This window comes from Solenopsis invicta, chromosome 11 (assembly GCF_016802725.1).
Source record: "Solenopsis invicta isolate M01_SB chromosome 11, UNIL_Sinv_3.0, whole genome shotgun sequence".
In the NCBI taxonomy this organism is placed as follows: domain Eukaryota; kingdom Metazoa; phylum Arthropoda; class Insecta; order Hymenoptera; family Formicidae; genus Solenopsis; species Solenopsis invicta.
Window position 1 is genome coordinate 9,572,820 of NC_052674.1, and position 14,664 is coordinate 9,587,483.

The 14,664-nt window shown below is 36.6% G+C and overlaps 1 protein-coding gene across 2 annotated transcripts; it reads right to left on the reverse strand.

The window, feature by feature from the left end:
• Positions 1–63: 63 nt before the first annotated feature.
• On the reverse strand, positions 64–14,291 carry LOC105205548 (serine-rich adhesin for platelets). Of its 2 annotated transcripts, none has more exons than XM_026139216.2 (7): positions 13,610–14,291; positions 9,534–9,677; positions 8,898–9,059; positions 7,922–8,098; positions 6,324–6,584; positions 3,662–3,927; positions 64–3,400 (listed from the first exon to the last, which is right to left on the reverse strand). In XM_026139216.2, the coding sequence occupies exons 1-7, from the start codon at positions 13,887–13,889 to the stop codon at positions 3,086–3,088; spliced, it is 1,605 nt and encodes a 534-aa protein (XP_025995001.2). In that variant the 5' UTR covers positions 13,890–14,291; the 3' UTR covers positions 64–3,085. The 2 variants fall into 2 exon arrangements, with proteins under 2 accessions (XP_025995001.2, XP_025995002.2); XM_026139217.2 differs by having other exon boundaries at positions 6,444–6,584; positions 13,610–14,290.
• Positions 14,292–14,664: the final 373 nt, after the last annotated feature.

A 14,664-nucleotide genomic window follows, 5' to 3' on the forward strand; every position in this document is an offset into this window, starting at 1 on the left:
CTTCTGCTCGTCCTCGGCAATGCTTCAATCAAAGAAGAAATAATCACCAATTTACATGTGTGCTTATATCGAAAAAACGAGCTTTATTTGGCCCAACGATTATATTACAATCTTATGATACAATAAACATTTAAAACCGGGATAAAACGATAACGTTGTACATCGACTTTTGTAAATCAGGCGGCAAGTCGAGTATTGAGTATCTCGAGAGAAATGCGGGCTGTGTTACGTGATACAAGTTCATATCATCTCTTCCATCTTCTGCCTTAATAGATAATAGATCGATCGACCGCGACCGAGCCTAATAACCAGGTGCGATCGCTGTCGAACACAATAGATCTTGAGATACAATCTTACTTTTGTGTCACGTGTACATGAATTTTGCGTGTAAGTACGTATGTATGCCTATGCAGCATTCACGCTATGCAGCGTGTAAAATATCCTTCAACGCTTTTTTCATCTTTTTCTTCATTTATTATTTAATCGGAAACGGCAGCGTAAATTATCCGAACACGAATGTTGATATACGTTTTGCTATGACAATAGATTTACGCTTCTCTGACGCGGCTCCGATTTTTCTGTAAATCTTTATTACGAACGTGTGCTCGCATGTATTATATATAGTGGTATATAACGTCTCTTAATGGTTTTATATTATTACGTTTTACATTTTACGCGAGTCTAGCGGCCAAAAATTGCATTTGAAAGGCTTACGATACAATGTCAAAATGGATTAATTGATTATGCTAACTTACGATTAATGTCTGCAAAATTGCGAAATGTGACGGTGAACGCAATGGAATAGATCTCACAATTTTCTCGAGTCGCCATTCAAATGTTTGGACATCTAAAATGTGTATTTCACGAAAATATAACCCAATTAATTTAATCAGTTTTCAATTAATAATCAACAAAATAGAAATTCACTTAATGCAATTCTTCTCTTCGTTTGTATGACGGTCGTCACAAATATCACAAAATGTATAAACCAAGAGAAATGATGGTGATGTAATCGCAACAAATTTACTACAATATATTGTAACACCTACGCATAGATATTTTGCTGCACTTGTCTAAAGGTATAAAAGGTATCGCACTGTGTATACATATTTTTGGTCATATCTAAAAACAAGTTAAATGCTTGAGAGGTAAAAAAAAAGAAAAAAAAATTGTCGCCCGATATTACGCGCCATCCCAATTAGCGAAGCGAAGTAGCGGGTCTGCAATAGCAGCAACGCGGCGTAATTTTCATGACTCTTACAATCGCATTGTTGTTTTGTTAAATCCGGACAGGAGATTACGTAAGGATATTATAGTGTATTTAGCCTCGATCCACTCGAGATTGTCCTTCCAATAGCTTTTTTTTCGTGCCGTGACTTTTTAATGAGAGGTTTAGTGCGATGCGATGATCACGTCTCCGATCGAAATCGAACGGAGTAGTGCCTTAGGATCTGCTGATATGTAATCACATTCGAACAGTTTCACGAGCTGGCGTATGAGTCTACATGTAATTTGGTTTCAACAAACGATCGTATGACGATGATGTGTAATTATTGAACAGATATATTGTTATCGAAATGAGAGATTTGAAATCTTTACATAACAATGCAGTTTATCTTGATGTACTTTAATAATCCTTATTGTACTCTTTAAATGAAGTGCAATTATATTCACATCATGAGAATTAAAAAGAGAATTTACAATGTTTTTTTATAGTAATATTGTCAAGCGAATCAATGCTTTTATCATATAGCTTCTGAGATGTAACGCTATGTAAATTGCGAAATCAATTTTAATTGAAATAATTGATTGAATTCTTGTTGTGAAGTGATATTATTTTTATTTCTGGCATAGTTGATTTCTAAAAACAGCCTTTGCTGAGCTTTGTAAGATCATACATTTGTACAAATAAAAATTCTCATATACCAAAGGGATTTATTTAGCGAATATTTACGATTTCTCAGTTCAGTTATTTAGAGCATTGAAACGCTCTCTCTTCTTTTTCAGTTTATCTCGGATTTGTCTGTCATTAATTTCGAATTCTTGCACATTAAGCGTAAATTTTTTTCTCTCATTTATATACAGATGTAAACGCTTCCGATGTTTTTGTCTGTTTAACTATCAAGGCATTCAAAAAGGTTCGTATCTATCATTGCACTCTGATCGCGTTACTTAATTATACCATTAAATCTTGCTCTCTTTTCAATTGCATTCGTAAATTTTTATCTGTGCAAGTATCGAGTAAAAATATGTATGTTGCCACCTTCTAATTCGTTAAGTACACTTGTGCCCAAGTACATTCATCCAGAAAGTGCCCTGTATCTGCATTAATACTTTGTCCGCGTTATAAAGTCAGCTGTAAAGTATTGATTTTCAATATAGTACATGCTACGTGAAAGAAAAGGATAAATTAAAAATTTCAATGATTATGCATTAAAATAGATTAAGTTGAGTTAAATATATATTGATGATATTATTCTGAACTTATGCTCGAATGTGTAAATTGTTGTACTTTAAAATAAAGAAATAAAATATAGTCGAAAAGTAGGAAGAACCAAAGTGGCCCTTTGTAATATTTATGGACAACTGAAATAATAATGAGAGTAATGTAGCACGCTAAGTGCTAGAAGTGAGGCTAAAGGATTTTAAGTTCACATCTCTGTCAGCTAATTTTTCTTTATTTTTACAATGTACAAACTTAAATTGGCGCTTATATTTTTCAAAATAAAAATATAAATAGAGAGAGAAATAAAAGAGAGAGAGAGAGAGAGAGAGAGAGAGAGAGAGAATTATAAAATTGCAAATTGCGAGATTATTATCTGGGAAGAAGTCTGTTTTTTATGTGAATAGTTTCTACATGTCATAAGCTGACTGTTTAACGCGGGCAGAATACGGTTTTAGTTTACTCTCGACATTTATCTCTATTGATATTAAGAGTTTCGTAATTTATTCGCAAGTGTGTTCTTCGCGTCTTCTACGTACGCATCTCCATCTTGATGCCATTGCGGATGATTCTTGCAAATACAATAAAAAGGTCGTTAATAAATTGAGAGTTCATCGACTCCGTCGTTATACTCGATGAAGACTACACTTGAAAAATGTCATCGGAAGCCCGTGGTGCAATGCTCGTGCCAAAAATGATCGTTGGCGTTGCCATAGGCGCGATCTCGCCCATTCGGGTTGTATTTGCATTGGAAGTTATCGCCGTTGTTAACATCGTCGTCGTCGTCGTCATCGTCGGCGTCGTCGTCGTCGTCGTCGTCGTCGTCGTCGTCGTCGTCGTCGTCGTCGTCGACGTCGTCGTCGTCGTCGTCGTCGACGTTGTCATCGTCGTCGACGTTGTCGTCGTCGTCATCGTCGTCGGGATGATCTTTGGTATCTCTGATGTTGTCGGCACTTGCTGCAAAGATAATTATATTTGTCTAAAACTTGATACAAGTAAGAGAAAAAGAATATTATATTTTTCGGTCAAGTCAGATCTTGGTGCTTAATAATATTTGTAAGTAAATGTAACAATTTTCAGTTTAACTAATTTAAAATTAAATTTAACAGTGCGGCAACATCTTAAATACGGGTTCGACAGTAATGAAGCTCATTTTTGATACTTAAATCATCATCAATGATAGACGTTGGTTTCCAAGATAAATCGAGGATGACTTACCTCGTTATAAAAGACTTCCTTCCCTTCTTCGACCGAAGGCAGCAGTTCGTCCGTAGAATGCGGAGTCCTAGGGCTGGGCGTTGGTACCACCTGTTGCTGCTGCTGCTGCTGCTGCTGCATTTGATCTCGTTGCTTCGCAAGCCGCAGCTCCTGAAGCACCTGGCGTTGCTCCTTGTCGTTCCTCTCCTTCTCGAGCCGACGCGCGCTGTAGCTTCGAGACGAGGATGTCGAACTATGAACCGATGCTAAGCTGGGTCGACGGGAACCTATGTGAAAAAAAAGCCGTGCCATTGAGATATCGGTGTACCCTCCAACATCTTCTATGCTAAGAGAAATATAAATGGGAAGCAAAAGAATCTATATATTATACTGGATAATCTCTAATCTGAACTATCTAAGACTGTAATTTCTAAGTGCGCAACTGTAACTTCTTGCGATACCTTCATCATCGCGATAAATATTCGATGAAGTGGTGGGAGTGGAAGCTTACGAAGAAATAATGTGCTACAATTTGGATAAATAGGAAAGTGAATGAGCATACGAGAACGGGAATAAAAATATCAGTGCATTTTAAAAGAAATAAATAATAACGGTAATAATATGGGAACAATAACAAAGATAAATTAATTAAAGATTTGTATTTGTTTTTGATATTTTTTGGAAAAGAAAATTAAGATACATGCTAAAACTCATTAAAAATTGCTAAACTTGTTTACGAAGTATTTCTGCTGTATAATTGTGTATTTCATAACATAAATAATAATCTGTATATAAAAATTATGTTCTCTAGAATGATAACACGTGCACATCGCATAAGTCGAATTAAACGTAGAAAATGGCATTGTATTTATGCAGACATTAAAAACAGTTAATTAAAAAGTTGATAGCATTACGAAGGAGTAACTCAGAAATTATTGAAAAGAAATTTTATAGAAAAGGCTTTGCATATTGGGAATAATTATATGTGTAAATAATTATATTTTACTGAAATTTAAAAAAATGCAAAAGTTTAATTGATAGAAGTGGTACTTAAATACCTGCAAGTATGTGATACATATGAAACGATCGCAAAGTTTTTACTCAGACGCGTTTTTACGATACATACATATGTATATCTGAAAAAGCAAATTTTGACGTAAGCTAGCAAAGCAAACTATTAAAAAAAAAAAAAAAATTACTTTAGTGTAGAAGGATTCAGTTTTCCAGTAAGAAAATTCAAAATATATATCAACTGATTAAACATTTGCTCTTCTATTATTAATTTCATTAAAAAGTAGTAGTTTCATGAGCTATAATCATGAATCATATCTACCGAGAAACTGATCCTTGAATTATTGACGTATTGTAAATTTTATATATTTATACGTGTGTGTGAATGTGCGTGATGTGTGCAGCGAGCTAGCTAGTGCGTAAGGATTTCGTGTCTCTCTACGTCTTACCAGAAAAGATTTACTTGTACGAGCAACGAAATCGGCCGCTGCTATCTTGCTATCTCGTAACACACTTGTGAAGCATTTCATTCACGATTTCAAGGTTTTTTTTTTATCTTTGTAAATGCATAGACCATCTGTCTGCACTTCTTTGAGATAAAGATTTTGTACAGATTTTGTACAGATTTTGTACGTGTATATAACAACGTTTATTATTTTATCTAAGACGTTGACAGCCAAGGAAGCACGCTTTAATTTCTCAGTTTTAAGAGGAAAGAACGTTACGCGAATCGTACTAATATATGTATGTATATTATATATAATATTGTATATATTAAACATACACACATATATATTAATACGATTCTTGTTAACTGTATTTAGTCATCCTTACATCGTCATATATGTACGAATGGCGACAGAAGAAATGCGTGAACAGTAAATAACAATTGCGTTACATTATGTAAGGATAACCAAATGCAGTTAACAAGAATGGTTGACAATTTTGTCTAAAGCTGCGAAGTTTTTCTTTCGTAAGATAATGTTACTGTGGAACGATGTATATATAAAATCCAGCGAGTAAAACGCATTATGGACATACAGATGAGATTACCAAGAGCTAGACTTTCGGATGAGACACGGATATCTAAAACAACCATTGACAACAGCTAATTACCATGATCACGTAGCAGCAATAGCAACAATTTGACATGATTTGGCATGAAGCATCATTGCTACTGTCATCAGTCGTCACCATAAATAATCTTCCTTTCCTAAGTTACACCACCGTTGCCAGCACAAGAAGCGAGTTGACGAATACAGAGAGGAAGTGTAAAAGATAAATGAAGAAGTATATGTAGAGAGAAACAGAGAGAAAGAGATAGATGAGATAGAATGAGAAGAGAAAGAGAGACAGCTAGATAACAGATAGTTACACGTAGTGAATCTGTCACTGCCAGGATAACACTTGGTATGAATGAACGCAGCGATAATGATACCGATAACAATGTTCCACGACGAAGGCAAGCGTATTCTTTATGTATCCATGTTTATGTCACTCACACGAGCCACGTAGACCGAATTTCACCCAAGTAGATCGATAAGCAAGTAGGAAGATAGCGCGAACGTCGACAGGACGTAAGACACTCAAAGAGCGACAGACAGAGAGAGAGAGAGAGAGAAAGAAAGAGATAGACAGAAAGAGAGAGAGAGAAAGAGACGAGATCGTCTACCGATCGTGGCGTCGGTTGATCCCTCGGCCACGTCACTAAGGGTACGTCGGTGCTTGTTGTCCTCTTTGGTCGCCTGCAGGTGACACGATATAAGCAAGATAGCGGCGGCCCGTGCCGCACCTGCTCTGGACGCCGGTACCAGGGGTCCGCGGCTACCACCGCTGCTGGGCCTCCTGGTGAACGCGCAACTGAGGGCCCCGGCGTTGCTGCTCCGCTGGCTCGATCGCGACGACGGTCGTCCGTGCAGCGTCAGCGGTATGCCTGCAAAATTTATTTTCAGAGGAAGTTATTTCCACATACGGAGATGCGATATGCGTCGTTCGTCACGCGGCCTTTCAACTTTCTTGCACTCGCGAAGGGGATGGACGTTTCATTTGACCTTTCGGATGAAATATCTCGGCAAGCCGCTTGTCCGACTATTTGAACGAGTTATTTCTCCTGCTGTCCGTTTACTACGTCGGATGTATGTTACCTACGCTGATTCAACGCCATATAGCTTGGCGTGATTCAATATTTTTTGATATCAAACGTTGCTATTACGTAAACAAAATGAAATTGTAGAACACATTTTTATTCGGGAACAGTAAAATAAGGACGGAAGTGAGTGCTCGACGTCGCTACTGCTTTTATGAGATATTCGGAAACAATTGTTGTTGTGAAAGAAGGCTTTTGCAAATATGAAAAAATTGCTCCTTTTAATTACATTATTTTTAGATGGGAGGGTATAATTAACTTTTCCTGCGTGGAAATAGCGCTTTATATTTTTTGTTGGGCCTGTTAAAATCTCATTCTCTTGCTGCGTCTGGTTTTGAAGTACAGTTTGATGCGCGACGTCATAAGTAACGAAGTGAGACGAGAATAGATACGTCTCTTTAGAACGTACTATGCATCGTATCGATATATAGATATCTTCTATTGATTCCGCAGAACCGAAAGTAGGTTCTCTACGAAGAGGAAAATTATTATTATTGAATTTACGGATGCTTGATGGCGTGAAATGGTTTTAGGAAAATTATGAAAATTTGTTTGCGTATTTCGTGTCAAAATAGCGATAGCAAATTACAATTTTCTTCTGTATATCTATAAATTCTATACGCAACCTCTTCCTTTCTAATTAGAAGGCTATTAAATTATGAATTTGTAAGAAAAGCATTAATTCTATGTAATGATCTACGTCTACGGTTTCACTATAAAAACCGATCCCGGCTATTTCTAGCCAGAATAAATGTTTTTAATTTGCAAGAGAAAATTAAAACCTATTACGCAAGATTATAACAGTACGTTTATGAAAATAATCCATCTGCTCTTTAAATAAATAGTCGATCAAAAATATTATTAATTATAAAACATTATAGATGCAGTAATTTTAATTTTTTCTATTTCGAACAAGTGAGGCATCTTCTTACCCTCTGCTCGTGCTATCAAGTTTAACAAATAATTTGATTAAAGAAAATGCTTAAAGCGGATCTTTGCTTGCGATCAACGTTTCTCTCTCTCTAGAGCCATCTTTTTCATGGCGATATAATTTCTCTGATCCAGATCATTGATATCATTGATCCCCTTTCGTAGAATACCAGGATTAATTGATCATTACTCACCTGTATCACTAGAAAACAGCATGGGTGGCGCATGATTGGCATTGGCGTAATGGCGCGGCCTTGTATACCTCGCCCGGCTGAATAGTTTGAGTACGAAGCATATCATCGCCGTAAAGATGGCTATCCCCGACGCTATGCAGAGTAGAGTCGGAAGGTCCGTAGTTATCACCACCTGATCTATTGGATTAGATTACGGTGAATTAAAGGAGGACGCGGCAAGATGACGCGACGCGCGGATCGATATCAAAATATATTTCCTCAAACTTAACGGAATTTATTATAGTTCAACGGTATGTTTGCAGTAATTACGAAAATCAGCCGAGTACATCGGATATTATAATAATAAATGTTAATTTTTTATCTACACTGATATATAAAATAAACGATGATGGGAGGGCTTCATGCGAGAGATTCATAACTTACGAGTCTTGGATTCGAAAACTCTTATTCCGTGTAAATTTTAAATATAAATTTTTAATTCGTAATTTACGTAAAACGATTCTCTGGTTAAGATGAAAGTGTGGCTGATAACGTCACGTGAAATAATTATTATTCATCTTTAGAACAGCAGATTCGGAATTAATTGTAAAGCATGTTAATCGAATATTGCCACTTTATTATTGGAGATTTCTAAAATTCTTATAGTTTGATTACTAGATCTTTATAAAATTATAAATTGTGTTTCTTCCATTTTTCTTCAACTTCTTAAACTCTTTTTTCCTTCTTGGCTTATTAATTCATTTGACTACGTTTGAGCATGTTTGAACGTAATTAAAACTGCATTCTGTAAGTCGCGTTTTTTGCGTTTCAAGGTTAAAATATCGGATAATAGAAATGTTCTTGCTACTTCGTAGTTTGATACTTATGTTTTTTTTTTTTAAATAAATAATTTGACTCTCTTGGATGCGACTGTTATCAATCTTTGAGGAAACAGACTGACAGACTTTGAGACAAATACTGAGAATGAATAGCATACCTTCCGCGCAAAAGACTTTTTTATTAGGCCTAGACAGAGCAACCCTGTGATATCCCTCCTCGCAATCGCATACTGCATTGTGTTGAACCTGCGTGCACGTCGAATGCTGATCCGCAAAAGTGCATGTCGCACGATAGAAGCACTGCTCTCCGAGTTTTTTGGCTGAAAGTAAGAATCGATAGCTCGAGTTTACTTATTGAGAAACGTATCTTTTATTCAGTAGGAATTTTACCAAAGCTCCATCTACTTAAATATATAATAGGATCGACCTTTTCTCAATATTGTCGACAAAACACTGTTTTTTCAAAGCAGAGAGTCTCACATCTCTACGTTAGACCTTGAAATATTTGCCATGACATTTATTATTTTTAAATCTTTCACGGTTTTGATATAACAACAGGTAAACGTTTAACCCGTATTGCAGTTTTAGAAATTCATTTACGGTTCTCGCACTTTGCGCTCTCGTTATATAAAATAATAAACGGGTACACAAAGTCTTTTCATGCCGCTGGACTTCATTCAGGCCATCAGGAACGCGCGAACATTTATTTTCACCGACCGTTACCATGGAAGTTATGATATCGGAACGACCTACTTGTTAGGCATGAGGGTAACTAGTCGCTAGCTTTTACATACGTTTGGCACATCCCTTGGTAGGCCCGAGACGAACGGGATAGAACTTTTCGCATTCGCAGTGGCCAGTGATTGAATCACAGAACACGTGCTGCAGCTCGGAATTGCACTCGCTGTCGCAAAGTGAGCCCAAGTATCGTCCTTTTTCTGTAAAATGTTATCATTTGAGTATTCAAATTTCTACTTAAAATATCATTAAATGGCATTTCGATAATTGGAGAATAATAATTGTAGCTCTTGATACGTACATGATTAAAATAATTATAAAAATTAGAATTTTTTGCTAATGTAGCTTACAATTATTATTAATTTTTTTCTGCAATATCGTTTTACGCATATTTTCTACAGCGTTGCAATATAAAATTTCGCTCAGTAATGGAAAAAAATTGAGAATAATTTATTTTCACAATATATAGTTTTTATGACAAATTGCTTTTGTTAATCTAAGAGCACTTTAATTTTTCTCTTTTAACATTTTGTTATTAGTAAAAACAAAAGGACATAGTTCTGTATATTTTTGATAATACAGTACTACGTTTACTATATTACATTTTGATAATTTTGTTGCAATATTTTGATTAGAATGTGAATTCCAAAATAACGTAAGTGTTCTCAAGTTTTGCAATTTATTAATTCAACTGAGGACTTTGAAACATTTAATTGGCAGCGCGCCAACTAATTTATTATAGATTTACTGCTAAGGCCATTGTAACAGTATCGTACTGTGTCTTCTGTTGATTTCGCAGCAGTAGGCCAGGCGATAATTGCTAACTCCCTTTGGCACGCTTTCAAACTGCAATGTGCGGCAATGCAGTGATAACGTAAATATAGTTATAAATTTTCTAATCGAGTATTCCTTAAAACAAGGGCTGATATATTTTTCATGTTACATTTAAATTAGATAAATACTTTTTCTTGTCATATCTATTAAGATATAAAGAGATTAATTTTCTGATTACTGCATCATGATACATTTATTAAATAAATATATCATGAATAAGTTACAAAGTTTCTTCTCTCGAGTCTTTCAGTATTCTTAGTTTGTTTGCACTTTATAATTCATATATTCTAATAATAATAAATGTATTTTAAACATACAGATATCTTTATTTGAGAATCGCGTACGACGCGTTTTTTTTTCTCGGGCTACGTTATTCGGATTAACACGTAAATCGCTTATTTAATGACAACGACAGTCGTGCGTGATAAATGCACTTTGTGTCATTTAGCGGCGCCATGGACGCGTATGTAGATGCGGAGAGATTTCAATATTACAGAGCTCATTGTCTCTTACGAATAATAGCGTCCGTGCAACGTAGTTTGTGTGTCGTTTCGCAATGATCGCTCACTCCTTCAGTTTTCGAAGCGGTTGAAAATGCGCGGCCTCGACTGAATTTCTTTAGCAGGCCGTATTTAATTTCATACTGATTAAAGTTCATTGCACGTACATGTTAGTGCTGCGTCGCGTGCGCTTTATCGCTTCCTTATCGAGCGAAAATTTAGATTCGCGTGATTTGCGGAGAATTCAACGGAAAGTTTTAATAACGTCTAAGGATCAGCATGTGCGACTATATCCAGTATAATTAAGAAATTACGCGTTCGAGTAATTAAAATTATCGTGGAGCGTACGTTGATTAAGTAGAAATTATTGAAAGTTCCAGAAAGAATGTCAAATTAAATAAAAAAATAATTTAATGTTAATTATTTAATTATTCACTTATGTAATTATTTAAGCATACTTGTGTTGCTTCTTAACTCATTATTCGTGTGTAATAATTTATTTTTATTATAGAACGCTCATATTTTTTCATTCGAAAATTAAGTTTGAACGGTAAGATTGACGCTCTCTTCCGTTTCGTCGTTTATCAATTTTTATACTATGACTACACTGAGAACAAAAATTTGTTGAAAAATATTAGTCTGATACGATCAACTAAACGTTAGATTGATTTATCAGTTATTTATTGCACAAAAAGTTTATACTTCATTTTTGTTAATCGTTCAAATTTTTTAACCAAAATTTAATTAAACCAACTTATTACTTAGTTGCACGTATCGAACTAAATATTTTAGTTTTTCAACCAATTTTTTTCTCAGTCTAACTATATGCTATATAAATTTTGCTCTTCATACTAATTCGTTTTGCTCGATTGCATCCTTCTAGATGCGCACGTGAAGAAAAAAAGCAAAAAAACGTACAATACGTTATCCTTTTCGTTATCCTTTATCCTCGCGATAAGCCGCACTCTCGAAACGAACGTAGGCAACATTGTGCAGTTCTACTGATACAGGGCAGAGCGGAGCTTGCAGCATCCATTAAAATCAATACCGGCATGCTTGGCGCGAAAATCAAGAAGAGAATCGCGTTCCTTTCTCGACGCGAAATCGACGCGTGCGTTAAGACTAACCACTGGAGGTACTTTCTACCTTTTTTTAGAACGTAAAAATAACGCGTTGGATGTTTTAATATATAATCGGAAAGAGATAAACGTAAGAAGAGCAGAACGAAATAGATGTCACATGATGAAACTTGGAATATTTATTGAAACGAAAGAAAATGTACGCGACTCGACAAAATGTTTAATAAAAACTTAAATTTTACGTGTCTTTAATAAAGCATTTGTTATAAAAAGCAATCAGCGTGATTTAAAAAAATAAAAGGCATTTTTAATAATAAACATAATTGAGTTAAAAAATTGTCACAATTGCTTTTAGGAAAACATATTTTTACTATAATTTTGAGCAGCTTAAAGAATTATTTTTACAGAAAAAAGTCACGTTTTTTATTGTTTACTTAAAAAACTAGCATATCATGTTTTTTTTTTAATCAAATTGATGAGGTTAACATAAAAATTATATTTATTTTAACAATTAAATTTAATCTCATTCGGGAATGAAAATAGCTTTAATGGATGAATATTTCCGAGCAAAGTGTTTGTATATTGTGGAGCAAGCGCGAGAAGGCAGAACCTTGAGATACATCGCCTTTGTTCGATCGTTATTGTCTTACGTGAAAATAGAGCATTGTCGTGTCTACGACGAATATGTTTCGATTGCAAATTACGTTAAATGTACGTTAATTGTCGAACAAAATTGGGCGTAATTATAATCATTTTATCTGTTTCCTGCTCGCACATTTTTTTAGAGATTCTTTTGCGTGGCGTGCCCTTATTTAGTTTTCCTCGTCTTGTTATCATCTCATTTCCATTTTCTTGAACAATTTCTTGAATTGTAAAGTAATGCATTTCCAACAATTTAAATAGCATAATTACCTTTTTAAGAACTTGGCAGTATCTCTCCTATATATTTTTTTTCATTTATTTGTATACTTGCTAATTCAACAATCATATTTACTTGACAATTTGACTTTATTTATCTGTCATGTTTAATGTTATTGATTTTATTTATTATTTTTTTAAATTTTCTCAGAATATACTTTTTTGTTACAATATAAAAGACATATAAAAAAAAATATTGAAAGAAAAAAAAAATTTTTTTTAATGTGCAGTGACAGTCTAATTAAAAATTGTTTTCATGTTAACAGGAAGATAGGAAATGATTATTACATATCAGTGAAAATATCAGCATTATTTGAACAAGCATTTTGTGATTTCATATTGAATATTTTAGACTTTAAGAGGAGTGATAAATTCATTCATCCACGATATTATATTTTGATAAGTTTAAACGACGTTTAAACGATTTTGTCTTTACCTACATCACCTAGGTAACGAACTAGCATCACAATGCTATCATCGAGTTATCCTATAAATCTCAGCTTTTAGGTCTTCCTTCTTCAAAATTGTAATTATCGATACCAATGATTCTTTCATTTTACAAGTTACCATCTCCGCTTATCGTTCGTCGGTTTAGATAAAAATTCTGATTTTTTGTAGAGGGATATACTCATGAAAACCTCTACATTTTCGGTGTGTCGAATCGTTTCAGGATTCGCCATTATCGAATTTTAATTTAATTGTAAGTGTAACGCAATTGCCGGTCACTTCCGTGGAACGTACAATTATTCTCCTGCTATCGATTGCCGTTGTCATTGTGCGAATCGTTGTGTCCTAACTCACCCTCAGTAATATTCCCATCGAGCCAGTCGTCCTCGAGCTCGTCATTTCCGTTGGATATCTGCTCTTCCTCGTAGACCTCGGCATCGTCGTCAAGGTAGCTGGATTCGTATATCGCGTCATTATCACCTGCCGATTTTCGAGTTCGGCTTACTATCATCTGCTGCGGCGTATCGCTGGTGCAGGGCGCAGGTATTAGGAAGACGATGAGGCAGATCAGCAGGAGCCAGCAGCAGCAGCAGCAGCAGGAGGTCAGTCTCAGGGCGGAGGGAAGCGCGCTCATCGCCCCCGCGGCGCGAATCAACCCCCGAAACCGACCACCGACGGCGCATCGACATCCTTCCCCGTCGCCTGCTCTCCCCTCCGTCCCTCCCGTCCTCCGGATCTCCCTGGCGCACCCTCGCGTCGTCGATGCCCCAGGGAGAAGCGCCTTACGTCGCGCTCGTCGCGCGTTTGTCTACGTACGTCCGTATCCCCTACGTGGCGGCGTAATAAACGTTCTTATCACTGCGAGCTCGCTACGCCCGCACTTGCGTACGCGAGCGAACCGCTCGATGACAAGGCTGACTGCTAATTCACCTGAGTCTTGAGCACTATGAGCACCGCGAGGAGCACCGCCAATTGTTTCGGGACCGCTCGAAACCGCTCCGCCTCGTTCACTGAACGATCCTCGCGGGGCAAGAGCGAGGACGGACGCGGCTGCAGCTGCGCGCGGCTGCTTATTCCGACATAGGCGGCGGGCGTCGCGGCGCCCCGCTTCGTCCTCCCTTCGCTGCCGCAGCGCCGTATCGGTCCGCACACCACGTCGATCGAGAACACGGGGTTAGTTGCCGTGGGTCTCTCTCTCCGGAGAGAGAGCCGGGATATGGTGGATGCATGTATGTTCATTATTTTATCGGTCAGGCTGTCGCCACTGGTTTCCCCCTTTTTATTTTCCACCGAGACGCTTCGTTGCCTTTTTCGAAGGGATCAATGCTCTTCGGGAAAATTTCTTCACCCCCGACGCTACGAGTGAGCGTAGAATAGGTTCGCCGAGTGTTAAACTGCGATTCGCGCTT